Below are 21,269 nucleotides of genomic sequence, written 5' to 3'. Positions count from 1 at the left end.
CCCAGATCTCCAATTCTCACCTGGTATCCCAAAATACCTGATGATTGGATGATGGGTGATGATTGGATGATGGGTGATGATTGGATGATTGGACTGCAATCATTCTTTTATAGCATGCTCAGTTTGGCTCACCGAACAATTTTGCATTAATCACACAAAGAAAATTTTAATTTCAATTTTAGAGAGTGAATGCCGCTAACGATTAATGTAATTCATTTTAGCCTTTATATAAGCCTTGAATAAGAGAAGGTCATTTAAAGTAAATTGCATGTGAAGGAGGTGAACTGGAATTGGAAAGAGAGCATTATTTTTCTACTAAAATAAAGACAGTTTCATTCCTTCAGTCATTTTTGAACCAACAAAGCAATAAATTCACCTTAAATCAGTGATTAGTTTACACTCCTAGAACCAAGTGTGCCACACACGAGGGTGTTATCTCGCCATTAACATTGTTATGACGGCGATGCAGCTCCCCAACAACCTTGCAAAAGTTAAGCTCTGCTTTGTTTGCTCTGCTTGTACCATAAAGCATCTGAGAGACAGATGAATAGCAATAATTCTGCAGGCATAGCAGATTCTCCGCTCAGCTGTGTGAATGGACAGACTACAGCTGTGTGTGACATGAATGGACAGAGCCTCTCGCCACCTGTTGCATAATTTATGAGGTTTGGTTAATGTGTTTTTCCTCGCCGCTTATTGGTTCTCATCAGTGCCTGCACACAGGGATGTACGGTAACACTGAGTTAGACGTTACCAAGGTGACCATATGCAGGAATCACACCTGGAGCTAATGAATCAGGACACACTTGTGACTTTTAAGTCTTTTTTTTGCATGAAACTTTGACCTGTAGTAAAATTTAACAAACTACATGATCTGAACAGAATACATTTGAGGTACTATACAATTGTACTTCTATTCATCTATATGGTATCATTCTAATTATAACATAACAAGGGCTTTTAAGTTTTAAATTTGCCATATGAAGGCTGGATGTTTATTTCTTTCTCCTGCCCATTCATTTGCAGGTACACGATGGCAGACTAACCATCCTTGGCATCACCAGAGATGACAGAGGGGCGTACACATGCCGAGCCTACAGCGACCAGGGAGAAGTGCTCCACACTACCCGTCTGTTGGTTCAAGGTGATGTCTCCTCAGGATGAGTAAAACAGATATACAAGTTACAAATATAAAAGTCGAATCCGAATGTGTTTTGATATTTTGCCAGATTTTTCATTGAAAAGAAAAATCTTTCCCCGTCTCTACTGGAGGCATACCACTCTGATTGCATCGATATAGTAGTTAGGTTCCATTATTTATACTTAAAGGCAAAGCTCTGCACTCCTCTGGGGTACTGATGTATGTAACATACCTTCTGAGTCTGTATCGGGCAGTCAATAGCTCAGTCTGGGGCCTCTGTATGTGAATGTGTGCACAGCCATGTGTATACAACAGGATCTGTCTAAGAGCGCGTCACTGTCTGTCTCCGGTCCATTAACCAGGCTCTCTGCTAGACACAGATCAGATAGATGGTTGTGATAGCAGCCTCTCTCGGTCTCTTGATACAGCGGGGCTTGGGGGAGTTAACAGTGTGTATTTAACAAGCAACTGAGCATCTTGCTTTTAAGGTGTGTTTTAACGCTTGACTTCTGTAGGTGCAAACATAGCAGAGAAATAACTCCACTCCTTTGCAGTACAGTAAATGGAGGCACACACACACACACACACACACACACACACACACACACACACACACACACTGCAAACATGGTGATTGTTTTGTAACTTACTGAAGACTTAACTGGTGGTGCATGAGATACAACTGCATTAAGGCTTCAGGCCTCTGGTGGAAGTACCAATTCGATACCTGTTCTCTCTTATCTTTATGCAAGAAGTCTCAGTCATGATATGCGTATATGATAAATGCACAGAAATCTTTCATTGTAGTTTTGTAGACATTGCAGTGTTTTTGCAATATAACAAGACCAAAACCACAAAAACAAAAAAGGCTGATGCTGTAGTTTGTTTGAATATTACCACGAATAACACCGTGAAATAAGAGACACGATTACTTCGCACACGCGGAGCAATAACCAGGAGACATCTGAGGAGTCATGGTTCTCAGTCTGGTGATCTGTTTTTAATTGTTATGTGAGACGTCTGCACAGTGATGTAAAAGGCTGTGCATGCTCAGAAGTGAACAAACAGGAGGTTTGTATCTGGGCCTTCTCATAAAAGACAGCTTACCTTTCATGGCTTCTGCTGTTTTATTGAGCGCTAAGAGCAAATCTAGAGCACTTCAGGAGATGAAAAAGGTTACAGTGTGAAGCATGCGAAACCAGAATGCTGACTAGTATTAAGTTTACAACAGCTGGCTGCTTACTGTATTTTAAATCAGACTGTGATGATATATGCTGTAAATATTACTTAGTGTGTGCTTTTTCTCACCCTGATTTGCACCCGAAAGAACAAAGTTGGTGTGAAAGCCTCTAAATAAGATTTTTTTAAAATGAAATTTCATCAATTTTGAAAAAAAATTAATAGGTTTAGGTTTTAAAGAATTAAATTATTATGTTGGGGTTGGGGTGAAGGTGATGATATATGCCTAACATTCAATAATATAATTTTTTTAAAGTAAAAATAAAACAAGAGCTTTGGGCACCACATATGTTAACTAATTTCTAATTTCTGGGACTAATAAAGGTTATCTTATCTTATGTGGTGCAAAGAACAAATCCACAGGAAGTTGTGCTTTTTAGCATCTTTGTGCTCGCTGTTTCATCCACTGTCAGCTTTACTGTATTAGTTCAAGCTTATGAAGCGACATGAAACATCTGCTACGAACCTTTCTAGACAGTGACTGTTCATCCACAAACAAAAGATGTCAGAAACCAGCTGAAACTATTAGAAAGTATTCACTGGACACTTTATTAGATACACCTTGGCTGTCTTGTGCTCTTCCACATCCCAAAGTTGCTATAAATATTTGCGTCGACAAGCCATCTTTCCATTTCTTTTTCTGGAAATGGGCCTGAGTCCATTTAGCAGCTAGAAAAGCTGAAATGGAGATGAAAACCAAAGCTGTAAAAAGACAGAAATTTTGAATTAACATTCATAAGGCGGATTGAAAAAAAGACTGCCTGCTTCAGCGCTTTTAACACTTTTTTCTGTTTCTTTCAGGGCCTCCATACATCGTTTCACCACCAGAAAATGTCACTGTAAACATATCCCAGAATGCACTCTTCACCTGCCAAGCAGAGGCATATCCAGGCAACCTCACCTACACCTGGTTTTGGGAAGAGGACAACGTCTACTTCAAGAAGTAAAGTTATGATCAAGTTCACTTCTGTACTGTGGCTGTTCTCGCTCTCAGTGTAGGGAAACTTGTTAGTTAAGCACTTGTGTGAGGTTAAGACTTAGTGATTTAAATCAGCACCATGCAAGCTGCATAAGGCCTTTATCCCTGAGCTTTTGTGATGTGATTGACATTGCGGGTCTCTGAGCCCTTTGCTGTGCTGCGTTTTGAGCGACTGTCCAAGGGTATTTAGTTTGTGTGTGCCATGCCCTGCTGTGACCCCAGAGGCAGTAAGAGTGGGCCTGCCGGGGTTCCGTCTGGAACGTGCCAGGCGAGTTAGTGCGCTCTGGTGACAACATCACATGACTCAGGCCTTGTGTCATCATATGCCTCTCATGCGGTGATGATATGAAGCGTAGCCAGGACCTCTGCAGGCTCCCCAGAGCTGGTGTTTAGAGTCTGAGAGGCTTTTACAGTGAGGAAGTGACAGACAGAACAAGTGGGAAGGAAGAACTAGTGAATAGGGTTTTGACTGGCGGTGAAAACAAGTGTCTGAAGGACTTTCACAGAGGAAGTTTCCATACTAATTTTAAACAGCTTTTGTAACGTCAATCTTGATTTTTTTTTTTCGTTCTTTTTTTTTTTTACAGGATGGGAAAGATTTAGTTGAGGGACTTTATGATGAGACAGTCAGAATTTATGCACTGATCAAACTTTTAGTCGTTGCACAACAAGAGCCTATTGCCAAGTGTTAGAAGTAAGACACGTTTAATTTAAGCATCTTACAGCAAAGCATAGCCTTTAAGAACAGCTAGCAAATGATCACATGATTAATCACATGAGCATATATATAAACACTCTGGCGATATGTGCCATATGGTACTGAAATTTGGCTTAGTGATCTTTTCCCTTTCAAAACCAGCAAGTTGTAAAGGACTTGATCTATTTAAAAGTGTTTATAGACTTAGCTATGCCTGCCTCAGGTGTGTGCTCCTCTGCAGACAAATCCTCTGTTTGTTTGCCTGTGAACTAGTCCTACATGATCGGGACTCGAGCAGCCAAAACTGGCTCACAGTTACACCTTCAGCCCATGAAGATTCTTGACTACATTAGATCTTGTGATGTCACGTTTTAGCCGGTTGCTACAACCACTTAGCTGTTGGCTAAAATGAACAGTTTATAGCGTTTATGCACCTACAACAGCTTGAAAAACATCTCGTCATTTTTATTTCACACCTGTAACATTTCCACAAAAGTCTGATAAAATATGATTACATATGATGAATTTTAATAGTTAATTGTTGATCCCCTCATGTGTGTAACAGAACAGATCCGGTCATGTGTTCTGAGCCAAATGTTCAGCCTGTGTTATTGTAGAGAGGGCCAGTGTGATTTTTACATCTTTTAGCTCGTCCAGCCGAAAGACCGATGAGTTTATACCAGGGTGAGACTTCCATCGTCCATCCTGTCGTTCACAGTTCACAAGGACTCCTTCTGGATTAAACTTAAATGAAACCTGCACACAGTGATCGCCTAATGGGTATTCACCCTAACCGGTGAACTGTGACGGATCGTGAGCCAAATGAGCCGCTATGGCAGTGACCTTCTGGCGTTCTCTTGGTTTAATTCTCATTTTCACTTTTGCTGCTTGTTTGGTGTTGGAGAAAAAAGGAGAAATGAGTGAAAATACCCTTTGGCTGCTCTTTTAGTTACTAATAAATAATATATAGTCAGCATTAATGTTAATGATCCTGATTTAGTTGCAACACATAATTAAATCATTCAAACCAAAGTTATGTAACTGTTATATATGGGGTTTCTCATTTTTTGGTTGCTATTAATTTAAATGAAATTTACTGATTTACTGATACTGATGATCATTTGTTTTTGTAAAGAACTTTTTTGTAGATGCTCAAAACTCTCATTAAGTACAAATAAGCTGAAGGCAGGAGGAAGCAGATACCAAGTCTCAACAACAATTTGTGAAGCTCAGTGTGACAAATATGTTAGTTACCAATTAAGTATTTGACAAAATAATCTTTAACAGCTCTTTTCTAGAATTATTAAAATCATCCCGTTAAATAAATGTGATAACTCATTTGTATAATAAATGATCAACCATTAACAAAGCCCTGAAGGTCTTTTTTACGTTTACTTTTTATTTAAAGGCTTTTTTAGTTTAAATGAATTAAATATTAAAGTACTGAGTGAGTCCTGAGTATCTGTTTAAAACAAACAAAGAAAAATAAATGAATATTGTCTGCTCTGTCATTTTTTTTTTTAATTGAAAGGGAAACCACGAGGGCCGTACCATTTGGCAGTTATGACAATTAGCAGATTTATTTGAGTCTCTCGTTTTGTACAGAGTGTTCTTTGGACCCCTCTCAGCTGGCTTCTGTTTGACTCTCTGCTGCTCTCTTATGGCACCTTGATGTAATTTAGCTCCGTAGATGTGTGCCCTGTCCTGTCGGTGTGCTTCAGTAACACGCTGTGATAAAACGTCTGTGTCTTCTTGCAGCGATCTGAAGCTCCGAGTGCGCATTCTCATCGACGGCACCCTTATCATCTTCCGGGTCAAGCCGGAGGATGCTGGGAAGTACACCTGCAGTCCGAGCAACAGTCTCGGTATCTCGCCCTCAGCATCAGCCTACCTGACTGTTCAGTGTGAGTGTTGCCATGACGACAAAGTGGGAGGGGGGAGGGGCGGGGAGCTAGTACAGCGAGCCATGTGAGGAGCAGCAGCAGCAGCAGTATGGAGTCTGCTCGTGCTGGAGGCTGCTGTAGTATTTGGCTGCGCTGCTCCTGTAATGCAAAGTAACCTTCTTGAATTTCAAGGTCAGGTGTTGCAGAAAGGCAGCAGAGTTTTGATTTGACCATTTTCTCACTCTCATTGGAATTTAGGAATTGGATTATAATCTATTCCGGCTCCAGCCTCATTCCTGTGCACAAACATGGAGACAAACTCGTCCCCAGACTCAATTTTTCCAGCTCTCCTTTGATTGTGGCTGTGAGTGATGAGAGAAGAACCCCACTCCCACACACATGACGTTTCATCATAAGTCCACTGTGCAGAGCTAATTTGCTCCCAAGTTGCTGCTGGTCATTGATTATTGTGCTACACTATGAGAGGGAGCTGGGGGATTCACAGCACTGCAGGCACTGACTTCATCACTAGCCTCACATACAGCAGGCGATAAACCAATGTCCTGATGGTCCATGTAAAACAAACTCCAGCTTTATGTATGAAGCAGCTGAGAATCACTCCCGGAAGAGAGGAAAAACACTCCTAACTCAAAGTAAAAAACTTCTTGGACTAGCAAAGCAGAAATTAAACGGTGGTGCAATAGTTTTCTGGATGTTTTCTGGTTTTTATATGCGAAGCCAAGTATCTTCTGTAACTTAGCAAGTCTGTATGTGCAGAAATATGTCAAACTTTCACTCACTCGGCTTAAAAAAAGAAACGATAGTACTCGAGAAAATTTGCATTGAACACTAAAAAACCTTTTGGAGGCTGTAATGCTTCACCACATCCTGTGCACGCTGCTCACACACATGCATGTGCAGTGATTATGTTGAGAACTCTCTTGCTGGCTGCTGCCTAATCTTCTCTTCCACTAATTCCCCTTTCAGCACCTCTTTTATGTTCCTTACATGTCAGGAGATTTTTTTCTACTTCTCTGATTTTTCCCAGTCCTTGAAAATGCTCCGGAGATGTTTTAATTCATCTCTTAAACATGAACAGAAACAGCTATAAGTGAAGCATTTATGAAACAGCATCTTAATACTATTTGTTGTAGTTGATGTAGATTCATGGTTTGGGAGCAGACCTTAGGAGGTCTTAAAATGATTTAAGTGCAACCTCAGGTGAACAATTATAGATGACATATAAAGCAGTGTCATGATTTGTTTCGAAGAAACCAAACCAAATCATAGGTTTGCAGAATTGCATCTGAACTAACCACAAGACGTCTGGAGGAATGTCCTTTGCAAACCAATCGCAACAATTCAGCACAAATATTCGTCCTGACTGTCGGTGCAGCGAGGAAGGGCTGGTTTATTTTGCAGCCACAGGACCTGAGCACCTTGCACTGATTGCATCCACAAACTCCTCTTTATACCAAAGTATTCAAAGAGTCAAATGTGAGGCCGTCTGTCTGACAGCTAAAGCTGAAAAGGCTGAAATTGGGTCATGCTACAGGACAATGATCCCAAGCACAGCAGCAACCGAATGACTGAAAAAGAAAAGAATCGAGATGCTGCAACGGTCCAGTCAGAGTCCAAACCTCGACCTCATTAAAATGCTGTTGTGAGAACTTAAAGAGAGCCGAGCAAAAGCAAATACCCGCAAACCTCAATGACCTGAAGCAACGTTGTAAAGACGAGTGGACTGAAATTCCTCGACAGCGATGTGAGAGACCGATAAAGTCCTACAGAAAAGTTATTACTTCTACAAGCTGCTGAATCCATCGGGTGCACTTGTTTTTTCACGCCTTGCGTCTCCATCCTGGCTTAGTTTATATAAAATAATGAATAGAATATGTGATGTGCTGTTGTTTATCTGCATGTAAATAATTTGAAATTTAAATGTTTTTGTCCTGATATATAAAACGAGTTGTGAAGATATTAGTTTTGCCAGAAATGCCACATGCTGCACTTTTAAAAATATGTTAATGCTGATTTTACCTGCCTCTGTTTATGTGTTCCTAAATTTGGCAGTGATAGGCATTAAGAAAATTGATAAGACGCTAACCCTTCTAGCTGTGAATCTTCCTAATCTGGGAAGCTTTATAAACATGTTTGATTTTTCTGTTAATCAAAACATGTTGAATCAAGCATTTTCAGAAATTAACAGTTATTTATAGTTTGTCGATTTATCACCCGACCCTTATTTGTCCAGACCCTGCCCGAGTGATCAACATGCCCCCGGTCATCTACGTCCCACGGAAACTGCCAGGCATCATCCGCTGCCCGGTGGATGCAAACCCACCTGTGACATCAGTGAAGTGGGAGAAAGATGGATACCCACTCCGAGTGGAGAAGGTGAGTCTGATCTGCTTTTTTGTTGAGATTCGTGGCAAAATAAGTCATAATTATCTTACCGGTTTAGCACAAGGGAGTCTTTGATTATGCTGAAAATTATATTTCTCAAATATTGTCCAGTAAAGATGACTTTTTTTCCCCCCATTTTTATTGTAAAACCCATAAAAACAGATTTTACAGAAACTCAGAGAAGTATCATCTAGTCTAATATCTTATTAGGTTTGAGGAGTTATTACGTTGTTGGACTGCTGGACTGCTTTGAAGGTTGTGTTGAAGTGTTAAATTTAACAGCCCTCTGTGGATTTTATAAATTACGAATTGGTTTTCTTTTGGGAAACAAGCATTCAAAAAGACACAACTATTGCTTTTGTTTCTTGCCAATAGTTAAGTGACTGTGAGCATTTAGTCACATACTGTACTTGTATACACATTTGGGGTCCATTAAACTACTGCTTTATACTTCTGCTTCCTCATATCTGACACATGAACTGTTACTTAAGAACTGCTCACTTTTCAGAACTGGAACATTCATTAAAACGTTGAAAGTTGATTCTGTTCATTGGGTTTGCCGTGTTTTCAGTGGGAGCAATGTTTCATCGCTCATCAAAGTGACTTTTTCTAGTCTCTTTGATGAGCGATGAAGCATTTCTCCCACTGAAAAGAGGCTGAAAAAGTCACTTGGATGAGTGATGAAACACGTCTCCCAGTGAAAACACTGCATCCAACAAATTCAACTGTGCGAGATTTCCATACGTGGATTATTGAGCATGCATCGAGACGTTCATAGAAGCAAAGAATAATACGAGACGTTATTGAAAAAGCAGATGTTGTTTGTATTTTGGGTCTAATTTAGGATCTCGCCATGTTTCCGATGTCTCTCATTTCCCTTTTTAAGGTTCACAAATGGTTTCGTTTGAGTAAGTTGTTGGAAGCCCAATGAGGCGAAAAGTACAAATATTTGTAGCAGATGTGTTCTTCTGTCTTGTGTTTCTCAACATTATCTCAGTACACGCTGACAAATCTAACAATAATAATAATAAAATTAGCAGCAGTATTAACAATCTACTAATGTCACTCACCAGGGCATTTTTGATTTGAACATTTTTGTACATTTGCTGATAATATTTCTGTAGTTTAGCTTAAATGGGATTTTTAGTTGCTAGTTTTTACTTACTTGCAGTGTCCCTTCACTGGCTACTTTATTGGTTACATCTTGGTATTACTGGTTTGAACCCCCTTCTGCCTTTTTAATCATTGCTCAAAGATTTTGGTCCATTTTGACCTGATAGCATCACACAGTGCACATACACACTGGACAGAGATTGTTGTTGAAGCCATTTGATTAGAGCAAACTCCGTGTCACGTGAAAAAAACTAGCTTGTTATTATTTGAGCTTTGTGAGATGGTGCATTATCCCGCTGGTCATCATAATACAGGTCATAAAGGGATGGACAAGGTCAGCAGCAGTACTCAGCTAAGCCGTGGTATTTAAATGGTGCTCAGTTGCTATTAGGGGGCCAAAAATGTGCCAAGAAAACACCAAGTAGATCCACAGCATCTAAAATACTCAGTCCAGACTGTCTCAGACCAGCAACCATGCCACTTTCTAAGTCTCTTAGATCGTCATTCTTCTCCGTTTTCTGGTGCTTGTTTGGGACTTCAGCAGGTCATCACGACTATGACTACATGCCTAAACTGACCGGGTTGCTCCCATGTCATTGCCATATTAGTAGAACCCGACTGATATAAGATTGTTAAGATGATAGTGATGCCGATATTGGACAAACGTTGCAACAAAAACACTCATAACAAGGTTGAAGCTTGTTTTTTCCACCTTTTACTTTTTAAATTTTCATATATCGGCCATTATAAATGCAGATGCGAATTCATCGGCATATAGCTAGTATCGACCGATATATTCTCCACGCCAATATATCGGTCGGGCTCTGCTGAACAAGCTTGCTCTACTTGCTCAAACAAGCAGCTGAACAAGTGTAACTAATGAAGTGGCCAGTTGGTGCATAAATTAACAAGTAAAGATTTTTTTTTGCATACACAGTACAGCAGCTGCGTACATAAATGATTTTTTTTATCATTTCAAAGTGCCACCTGGATATAGCATGTTTGTGCACAGAGCTCTCTATCTTTGCTCTGTTTTTCTTTTATCTAAAATGCTGCCAGTGTTGAGGGCAGGTCTGTATTAAATAAACATTAACTTCCATTCATCTGATTTAAAGGATCTTTGGGGATCTTTGTTTTCTCGTGCAGTTCAAAAACATTAAATGGGACCCTGAGAGTTCAGGAAAACCCCTAAAATCAAGCATTTCAGATGCCCCCTTGTCTTATAGTACCCCGGTTGGAGCCTGATGCCAGACGGAAGTATCCGGGTGGCGGAGGCCACAGAAGACTCCCTGGGCACCTACACCTGTGTGCCTTACAACGCCCTGGGTACCATGGGCATGTCCCCCCCTGCCACTTTGGTGCTAAAGGTAGATCACTGTTTAAGTTCTATATAGTCTCTCTTTTATAACTTGTGCACACTTACTTGTAAGTGTTTATGATTTGATTTCTCAAGGATCCCCCTTACTTTAATGTGAGGCCTGGGGGGGAGTACCGTCAAGAGGCTGGGAGAGAGCTAGTAATCCCCTGTGCTGCTTCTGGAGACCCTGATATACCATCTATCACCTGGAGAAAGGTGCCAAACAGCTAAACACGCGCCATCGAAATTCTCTTGAAAATATGTGCTTGTTTTCACTTATAACTTCTTGACATTTTTGCTGTGTTTAATTGTACCACTGTAATTTTCATGTCAATTGAAGGTGGGGAAGCCAAGCAGGAGTAAGCACAACATCCTACCCAGTGGCAGCTTACAGTTTGTGTCCCTCAGCAAAGAAGACCATGGAGAATGGGAGTGTGTAGCCACAAATGTGGTCACAAGCATCACTGCCAGCACGCGTATCCTAGTCATCGGTACAAACAGTCTGCACAGCGCTCTCAGTTTCCTCAGTTTCCTCAGCCACTGACCTTTCTTACTTATGTTGAGTTCACTTTGCTGTGGGATTTGCATGAAGAAGATGTCACCCTCATCCCTCAAACTCTTTGCCTTTACCCAATTTCCCTTTGGCCATCATTAAAATTTAATCTAATCTTATCTGCAGTGGCTTTATACAGTTAATTTAAAGCCTGAATGTGTAAGTACAATGTGCTGAAACACTGTCACTGCAGCCTTTGTCTGTCTAGTCATTGAACCAAGGGCATCTTTTTTTACTCTTTGAATTGACTGACTGAAGTGTTGACAAAGGCAAACAGGGTTATTAAGTTTGAAACAGGCTGCTGAAAGCCTTCATGTGCATTGGTAGAGCCAGTCTTACATTGTGGATCTTCTTATTTTATTTGTATTCTGCGATCAAGTTGCAGCATTCAAACTGATCTCAACAATTTTGCCTTTAAGTACCTTTTGTTGTATTCTTTGATCCAAATTGATTTCTCAACACTGACAATGCCTTTTACTTACTTAAGATGTCACAATTTCCTTATGTCTGGAATACCAGCCATTTAAGTGGGCTGCATACTGTAGCTTCATCGATATATAACTAATATGGCAAAAGAAGTTATGATGATTTGCAATTAAATTTCAGATTCTTGTCTAGACTTTGAAAACCTACTGTTGGTTAGAAGTTCAGTTTATCATAAATCAAATTCAAAAAGGTGAACTTACAGTTTCTTAGTTACAACTTATTGTCTTTCATTGACAGTGAAATATTTCAAACTTTTTTTTGGTTTCATTTGTGTTGATTGCACCTTAATCTCAAATCTAGTATCATTTAATTTAAAATTTGAGCAGACACCATAAATACATCTCTTTCTAGTTCATGCACACAATCACAGTCACGAGGAAGACTGCTGACTATACAGATGATGATCATTCACAAGATCCTGTGTGTAATGAATAATATAATATATAAAAGTTTATATAGAAAATATCAAAACATAAAAGTTTACATTTTTAAATAAAATTATGAAATGAAATAATGATTGTTAAAAATTATTTTCTGCAGAGATAGATAGGAGGCACTGGGACAAAGATGGCCGCTCAGCTTTTCTAATGCTATCACCCCAATAAAAAAAAAAATGCTGTAAAAAATGTAAACAAAAACAATGCAATGATTCGTAAATCTGATAAAGGCCATATTTTATTCACAATATTACATTAAAAACACATTTAAATGTTTCAACTGAGAAAATGTACCATTTGAATAAAAAATGTATATTGACTTTGATGGCAGCGACATATCTTAAAACAGTTTAGCTGTTTTTCGCTGTGTAGCATCAGCCCTTCATTTAACAATGCTCCATAAACTTCCCAGCATTAAGGAGAGCAGCTGTTGAACGTTTTTGGGGAGGAATGTTGTCCCATTCTTGTCTGATATCGGATTCTAGCTGCTCAACAGTCCTGGGTCTTTTTTATCATATTAAAAATGTAATGATTTACTCATGAATATATGAAGTCATGGTGTTCTAATAGATGTAGTAATTGGTTTAGTTTTCTTTTACTGAAATATGCAAGACCTTCACTGGAAAAAGCAGATGTCCTTAAACCTGTGTGTGCAAGCTGATTGTTCATCTCCTCTTTAGTCTGAAAGATGCAATTCCCATGTTTTCTGACAAGAATTTCACATTTTAAGTCATCTGAACAGTTTTCCACTTTGCCTCAGTTCATTTTAAATGAGCTTTGTCCCAAAGAAGACAGCGACATTTCTGCATCACGTTCACATGTGGATTCCTCTCTGAATGATAGAGCTCTTATCTGCATACATGGATGGTAATGTGCTCACAAAGAGTGATTTCTGAGGCCACACAGTGATTTCCATGACAGAATCATGCCTGTTTGTAATATACTGCTGTCTGATTGGGCATCCAATATAGATTTTTGGCCTTGCACACAGAGATTTCTCCAGATTCTCTGAGTTTATTGATGATATTATACTCTCTAAGATGCTCTTTTATACCCAACCATTAGCAACCTGCAAAACATGTCTAAGCTGTTTCCTAGCTATGTGTTGCCCCCATCTCAGCTCATCTCTTTTTTTAGATGTGTTGCTGCCATCAAATTCAAAACTAGCTAAAATGTTTAATAAAAAAGTTTAAAAAAAATCAAAATATTAATGTAGTTTATCAAAGAAATGTTTAATATTTTTTAAAAACAGATGTGAGAGCTGTACAGGTAAATCATAAATTCTGTGAACTCTCCTCTGGTGAAAGTGAGCAGATCAGTAAGACTGACACCGTGGTCCATTGGCCTATTTTCCAAGGATTCATCACAGTGTTGCACAGCTGGCAACGTTCAGCTCGCCTCCATGTGACCAGCACTAAGCTGGCAGGTGTGGCAGGGTGGTGCAGACAGCTGTGCTCCTCCGACCACCCACAGGTCTCCCTTTTATCCCAGTGAGAACTAACTGGCTTCAGGCCACACTGCACAGCTGCTAGGCCTGTTTGGTGGGATGAGATGAGCTACAGATAGCACTGCTGCACTTGAATTGCCTGACCTTACGCTGGTCACCACCTCAGCCAGCATCACATGATTTGCATAGAGCTGGCAGATGCATGACACAGCAACATTTGGAGGGTGAAAATAGCATAAATAGCATAAATAATTTGCGTCATTTGCATTATTTGACTAAAACACAAATCATAGTAATTCAGAAACAGACAGTTATATGTATAAAATGTCAAAACAGTATTAGTATTTACAGAATTTCTATAGCTTAATCACTGCAAGTGATATTAAGTGATGTGTGGGTGTAAGATGTTATATTATAAGTAAATTAGTATGTGTGCATTATGAATTTATTCCCACTCTGTCTCTGTCTCTGTAAATCACTCAGGCACCAGCCCACACGCTCCTGGCAATATCCATGTACTGCCCTTAACAACCTCTGCTAATGTGTCCTGGGAACCAGGTTATGATGGCGGCTTCGAACAGACATTCTCTGTGTGGTATGGTCCAGTGTGAGTACTCTCACTTTGCTTTAAATCAATGCCAGCAGTCTGCATAGATGCAGAAACAGATGGTAGCTGGAGGTAGACGCGTACGTCCGGATTAGTCGGAGCTCTTCTTCGCAAATTCAGTCAGACGCTCACAGCGGGATTTTTTTGACTCGAGGTATTTAGTGTATATAGATATAGATGTGCATAATTCATGGTGTGCACTGAGAACTTAATGGAGTGTCACTGCAGGAACACCCCAGATGGCATCACAAAAATTCAGAATATTTTTCCCTGTGTGCAAATCATTTATCCTGGTGTATCCAGAAAGACATTTGTTGACTGTAAACATGAAGACAAGGACATCACAGACATGAATATGTGAGTCACAGTCTGCAGTTGTGCCTCTGTAAGCGATACTGTAATTACATACTGAGCACATTTTTTAATGTCGAGCAAAACACATTATGGCTGAGTGGAGTGCAGTATTGTGGACACAATGATAAAACACAATAAAATAGCTGTGACTTACACAAGACTTACATGATAGAGAAATACACAAAGTATGTATTAATGTATCTTTAATTAACATAATATTTATCTTTTTATGCACAAAGAGGACATTCATAGTTTTTTTTTAGTCTAACAGGAAAAATATTAAGACTTTTTTGGAAAAGAGTCTAAGAAAAAAGGCAAATTTATGTTTATCTGATGTTCTTTACATTTTTATTTTAAAATTTTCCCCTAGTTACCAAGACTCTGGAAAACAACTTTCAAATCCAAATATTATGTATCTCACACTATTATAAAAGCAAAGGAAAAATTCAGGTTTCCAGTTTATATTTAGGTTTTCCTTAAAACGATGCATATCAGGAACTGTTCTGTGCATTATTAGATTAAATTCTCATTTTTTGACTGAACTAGACCAGGCATATATATTTATGGAATAGGAAAAGTTGCTTACACCTCATGGGGCTGATGATGTGAACTGTTTCAGCTGCTCTCCATTTCTCTGGCAGGCTGTTCTAACAGCTCAGAGCTTGAAATTAAAGGCTGCCTCTCCCAAAGTTTTTCTCCTACGCGTTACAGTGTTTCAAAGAGTCGAGCCTGGAGGTTTCATAAATCGTAAGCATGTTAGATTGATCCGAGTCTCTAAAACGTTATAAAAGTTACTCTGTTTGGTGCGTCGCCTTTCAATTAGATGCAGCTTGTCATGTGACTGTTTATGGTTAATTAATCATTATAGATTTTCTCCTTCATAAGTTTCTCTTTGTCTGCTTTATTTCTCTGTCCGTAGGTCAAAGAAAATAGACTTCGGTCCTCATGACTGGCATTCGATGCCAGTTTCTGGTGCTCAGACCTGGTTGGTGGTGCCAGGGCTGGAGGCTGGGACAGAGTACCAGTTCAGTGTGTTGGCTCAAAACAAACTGGGCACGGGCCCATTCAGTGAAGTTGTGACAGTCACCACTGCAGGTGGGTACTGCTAATCAAAGGATGTTCCAGCCATGTTTGCTGCTTTTTGACTTCAGAATCAACCCGCTGAGTTGCACTGAGACACTATTTCTAATTTTAGACTATAACCAGACACAGTGTGGAATATACTGCCCTCTAGTGATGGTTAAACTCATCCTGTCCTATGCTTAGTTGTATTGTTTAAATGTGAATGCTGTACTCAGATTTCCAGATGAGATACAGTCCAATGTGATTTTGTATGTTTGTATGTGCTCATCTCCATCACCTTCAAAAGCTCAGAGCAACAAATTAAATGAACAAATGCAGCCACAGTGGCTGTATAGGTTTATTTAAGCCCTACTTTACAGTTCTTAAGCTTACTTTATTATGTAATGCAGGCTACCTTGTTGGTAGAGGTTGTTGGACATGATGACTGCCCACTAATCTGCATTTTAGTTACTTTTAATGTTATATTAGAAACACTCTGCAGTACAAAATGCAATAGTTACTTAGTGAGACTCTTTGTATGTTTTATTGTAGAAATGAAATGTATATTGAACCCGTAAGTTTATCCGTATCATCTGATTCAGAAATAATGGAAGTTACAAGAAAGATAGAGACACACTTGTGTTGTTTACATTTAAACTGTTAACAAATTGGTGTCACAAAGTTTTTTAGGAAGATTTCCAGACTGTAATAGTCATTACAGTCTGGAAACAGCTAATGGGGATGTTAATTAATAATGTTAAACATGAGATCCTTCAGACACTTTGAATGGCCAGACAGGAAATGGAAGAAAAGCCGCAGGTGGTAAAGCCTTTGATAGATGTCAGCCAGAGGCATTTTTGATCTTGTGTAATAAATGTTTGCCTAAGGAGCAGCCTGCTTGTGAATTCAGCTACATGGGGCTAGTTTGAAGAGGATCTTGACTTGAAATATAGTGTTTTTGCTTTGTTTTGTTGTGTTTTTCAATATTACCTTATTAAGTGATCAGTTTCTAAGCAGTAAAGTGTTAAATTATAACAAGACTACAGTATTACTCTGAGGGAATTGTTTCTATTTATTCGTTTAAGCCAGCGGTCTGCAACCTTAACACCCAAAGAGCCATTGGGATTTGGTTTCCAAGCAAAAGAAAACACTGGGAGCCACAAATGCTTTTTGAAATCTAAAATGAAGATAACACTGTATATATTGTTTTTTACCTTTATGCTTTGTGTGAACAACTAAGGTGTGTTGCTTATGAAATCCATGAAGTGCTACAGAGAAAATTACATTTTATTTATGTTATTAACACATTTTGAACTCTTAAAGAAATATAACAAAAGGAGAGACACCCAGCTGAACTAAAAGGATCCATGTAGCAAACAAAAACTGTTGTGAGCCACCACCCTTATATCGCCTTTGGGCTTTTGGAGCCTTGACCTGACTTTTAAAACATATTTGGAAAAAAAGCACTATGCTGCTGAAAAATGAAAAATAGATATTTGCAAAATTCTGCCTAAATATGTATTTTACCTGGTTAATGTGTGTGGCGGGGCGTGGTCTGCAGCGCTGCTGCAGGGGAGGCGCCTTAACGTCTGTGCTCTCTCTGCTGTTGTGTTGGTGTGTGTCGGGCTGTGAGCTGCAAAGCTACAGCCGGCTGTATGCGTACAGCAACCGTGTGTGAAAAGTGGTCAATAAAGAGATGCTAAAGAGCGTGTTCATGGAAACATCGTCGGGTCTGCCGTAGTATGTTTACAATGGGACTTCTGCTTCTGTGCAAATCGGGGCTTTACAAAGTCACTTTCATCTTTACGCAGGACTGTAAGCTGTCATCTGTGAGGCGTGAGCGGTGTTTGTTTTTAACATAGTTCACGGAGGAGAATAGCTGCTGACATAATGTAGATCCGAAGATCCATAATTGGCCTACCTGGGGTTGAAAGTCTCGATAAATGCACGGCGTTTCGGCGGGTATACCGGCTTCAGCGAGTGTGACGCTTATTTTGAGCGATGAAAAAATAATAGAACGTAATTTTATTTTTATATTTCAATATCACAATAATCTTCCAATTTAGAACTACAAGTTAAAAAAGAACTAACATAAATAAAATACACTTCAGCTAAATACTTCTAATTTATTTTCCCAAACCACGCGGAGCCGCACTATAAGGACTAAAGAGCCGCATGCGGCTCCGGAGCGCAGGTTGCCAATCCTTGGTTTAAGCAAAGAAACCTGAGAACCAACATGACAATTGATTCATTCGAAGGACCTAAATGCAATAAGATCCTTATAAATGAACCAAAGTTTCAGGTCAGAAAGCCTGTTGTGACTGTCCGCTGCTGCTACACTCACATTTTCATGAAAGCTGCACAAAGCTGTTTGTTTTCCAATTTTTACCAAAATAAAATTCTGTTCTTTTTTTTTTTTTTCATTTGGCTTTTGGATGGCCCCCCAACTTATGTGCACATACCCCTGGGTATGTGCACATAATGCCCATTGGATAATCCGGCCCAGATGGTGGGGGTACTTTTTGCCTCGTGAGCCCTGATTCGGCCTCACATTGCCAACTGTTTTCCTTCATTTAGCAAATGTTAAATGAGGTCTGCAAAGTTCTGACCTAATTCACACTCTCAGATGGAAACCAGTAGGCTTCTGCTGTTTAATATATTTCTCCACGACCTATAATGACATATTTTGAGTTAACCAATCAGCTTTGATTAACCTAAGAAATGTAAGAAAAGTCAATGCTCTTTGTGTTGCTATTTCTGATTTCTTGGTAATCGTTACATCCAAAGTGTACTCTGATGCTCCATTGATGGAGGTCCCTGAATGGAGCCCATCCAGAGTTTTTATCTGGACCCTATCTAACTCTTTAAAAAAAAAAAAGTGATCACACGAGCAACATCCTGTAACTTTTTTTGTTTGTTTGATTTTTTTCCCCCATTGAATACATTTTCATAATGCATGGTTGGTTCACAGGCTCTCCTCTGGGTACCCCAGAACCACTGGTGCTTCTTACTCCACCACGGTGCCTCACAGCCAATCGCACGCAGCACGGTGTCCTCCTCACGTGGCTCCCTCCAGCCAACCACTCCTCGCCCATCGACCGTTATATCATGGAGTTTCGCCTTGGGGAGAGGTGGGAGGTTCTGGATGACTTAATCCCTTCAACTGAGACCGAGCTCATAGCCAGAGACCTTGTTCAGGTCAGTATATGGAAATTTAGCTGTGTAACTTTGAATCCTAAGGAGTAGAAAAGTAGTACTTTTTTGTCAATCCAATTAAGGAAAAGTAGCTCCTCTTTGGTATGCAAACAGTTATAAATAAGAAGCTGCTTTCAATATATCATGTGCAGCAAGACAATGCCTTATAGTCTGAGCACAATACCCTGCATTGCAGCGCATCTCTGCATCTCTCTGACAGGAGTCCTGGTATGAATTTCGAGTAATGGCCGTTATGGATGACCTGATCAGCGAGAGCAGCAATGTTGTGGGAGTTTCTAGCACAGGTGAGTGTCTTTGTGCTCGGCCCTTATGAATAATCTATTTTTAAGTTGTTACTCCATATCTCCTTTTATGCTCTCAGATCCCTTCCCTGCTCCAGAGTTGCCAGATGAGGGTTTGGCGCGACCTGTGGTGGCAGGAGTCGTGGCAACTATCTGTTTTCTGGCAGCGGCGGTACTGTTCAGCACTCTAGCAGCTTGCTTTGTCAACAAGCAACACCGTCGCAAACTCAAGCGCAAACCAGGTCAGTCTCCCCTTTCACTTAAATTTACATAGATTAGGTAAAAGTTCATGTTTGACTGTGGATGGGTTTATCAATGGGCTCAGAGGCACAAAGAAAAACACAAAGCAAGCACAAAGAGACAAAAAATGACAACAAAGAGTAACTAAGAAGTAAATTGTTTGCAGTTGTTTTTGGTCTTTTTCAGTCTGTCTTGCTTTTTGTGTTGCTGGGCGGGGGTCCTTTATCGTCTGCGCCCAGAAGCTCATTGTCTCATAATTCATCCCTGTGACTGACTTTTACCTGTGGTGTTCATTAGAGAAAATCCTAAACTTAAATGTGTTTGTCCTCTCAGATCCTCCCTTGTCGGTGACACACTTCAGGAAAAGCATTGAGTCGCCGTAAGTAAAGCTACCCCAGAGCCTCTCCTGTCTGCTAGAGGTCGCCACTACTGTTCGTCCTCTCTTACACCTGTTATAACTATCTGTGCCCTTGCATGCTGTGACAAGTCATACACGTTAACATTAAATAACACTCAGTTCTGACCTGTCACCTGAAAATACCTTTTGGAGCCTACTGGGAAGAATTGATTTTTACCCTCAGCATGTTTTCTCCAGTGCTTTTAAACAACAAGTCGGTATCTAACATGGTATATCTGAGGAAAGTCTTGAAAATGAACCAAAAAAACCCCCATTGATGACATGATTGGGCTTCTTGGTAGGTGTAAAAGAACATGAACAGTAGCAACCTCTAGCGGATCACGGGAAAAATTAAGGAGAGTTCAAAGCAGCAAAGTCTGCATTTTAAGCACATTACCCAGAGTGCTCAAGCTGCAGTATGTGTATTGATTTTTGATCCATCTGTATTCTTTAACACTGTCTGCTTTCTGCATGATTCTCAGTGTTTAATGATGCTGTTTCTTTGTACAGTATCAGCTACACGTGTGTACCTGTCTGTCTGTATATCTTGTGTACATGTATGACTGCATTTCAATCTCAAAAGAAGCTCCTTTCTGACTCTAATCTGTGTAAATCCCATTGCAGAGTAAATGTATGTTTGCTTGTGACTTTAAAACCTAAAACATCAGTATCAGATTACTTCTTTCTATTTTTTCATGAAATGGTCCAGGCTGCTCAGGGAGTTTACACTTAGTCCTTCCAGCAAGTAGCATAGTTAAAGATGAACCAGGCCCGTGTCGTTTGTTTCCCATCGCAGGCCTCCTCTCACCCCCTTGCCAGGGGTAGAGCCCTGCTGGGACGAGCCTGCCAGGAGCAGTTTCTTGCCCCCGCCGGCCAGCCCCCTGTGAGTGCCTGCCTGCACCAAAATACAGAGTGTGCTGCACTGCACTGGCTTGGCTGCATGGTTAATGCATTGCATAGAAATGATTAGCTCACAGTGATTATTTGTAGTTGTAGGGGTGCCTACTATTTGCATGCACAGACTTCCATGCACCATACAGGGATTAAATTGCACTAGCTCAGCTGCATGTACAGTACAGTACTGTGTATATGCACTCACATTCTAATTGATGTCTACCCGATGCATTCAGTGACCCAGTACAGTAAGTGTCGAGTATGCTGCTCCTGGTGTGGGCAAATGAGGCCTGGTTAGATGTCATCTGCTTTCCACACATCACCATTTGGTGCAGCATATGGAAATTGGTCTCACGTCTGCTCAAGAAGATGTAGACTCAGTAGATCTGTGATACGGTTGTCATGGTTGCGTTGTTGGCTTTTCTCTCATCCCGTCACTCTTTGGTTCATTAGCTGCAGCCCCTATCAGGAGTCTGCTGC

At 40.1% G+C, this 21,269-nt stretch overlaps 1 protein-coding gene across 3 annotated transcripts in view; it reads left to right on the top strand.

Moving 5' to 3' along the window:
• Positions 1-21,269, top strand: part of igsf9ba (immunoglobulin superfamily, member 9Ba) — a 72,818-nt gene that overhangs the window by 41,992 nt on the left and 9,557 nt on the right. For all 3 annotated transcript variants that reach the window (XR_006055107.1, XM_005937878.2, XM_005937881.2), the window contains exons 5-17: positions 1,027-1,144; positions 3,182-3,323; positions 5,815-5,960; positions 8,194-8,336; positions 10,685-10,825; positions 10,912-11,031; positions 11,156-11,306; positions 14,222-14,345; positions 15,619-15,794; positions 18,733-18,959; positions 19,177-19,261; positions 19,339-19,500; positions 19,832-19,877. Coding sequence is in view for 2 of the 3 variants with exons in the window: in XM_005937878.2 (XP_005937940.1) it covers positions 1,027-1,144; positions 3,182-3,323; positions 5,815-5,960; positions 8,194-8,336; positions 10,685-10,825; positions 10,912-11,031; positions 11,156-11,306; positions 14,222-14,345; positions 15,619-15,794; positions 18,733-18,959; positions 19,177-19,261; positions 19,339-19,500; positions 19,832-19,877 (1,781 nt within the window). In the remaining variant the exon portion in view is untranslated. The remainder of the gene's footprint in view (positions 1-1,026; positions 1,145-3,181; positions 3,324-5,814; positions 5,961-8,193; positions 8,337-10,684; positions 10,826-10,911; positions 11,032-11,155; positions 11,307-14,221; positions 14,346-15,618; positions 15,795-18,732; positions 18,960-19,176; positions 19,262-19,338; positions 19,501-19,831; positions 19,878-21,269) is intronic.

The sequence above is a fragment of the Haplochromis burtoni genome, unplaced genomic scaffold (assembly GCF_018398535.1).
Source record: "Haplochromis burtoni strain Fernald_Lab_line unplaced genomic scaffold, NCSU_Asbu1 Contig_216, whole genome shotgun sequence".
In the NCBI taxonomy this organism is placed as follows: domain Eukaryota; kingdom Metazoa; phylum Chordata; class Actinopteri; order Cichliformes; family Cichlidae; genus Haplochromis; species Haplochromis burtoni.
Note: the sequence above shows the minus strand (reverse complement) of the source record. Positions and strands in the feature narration are given on the sequence as shown.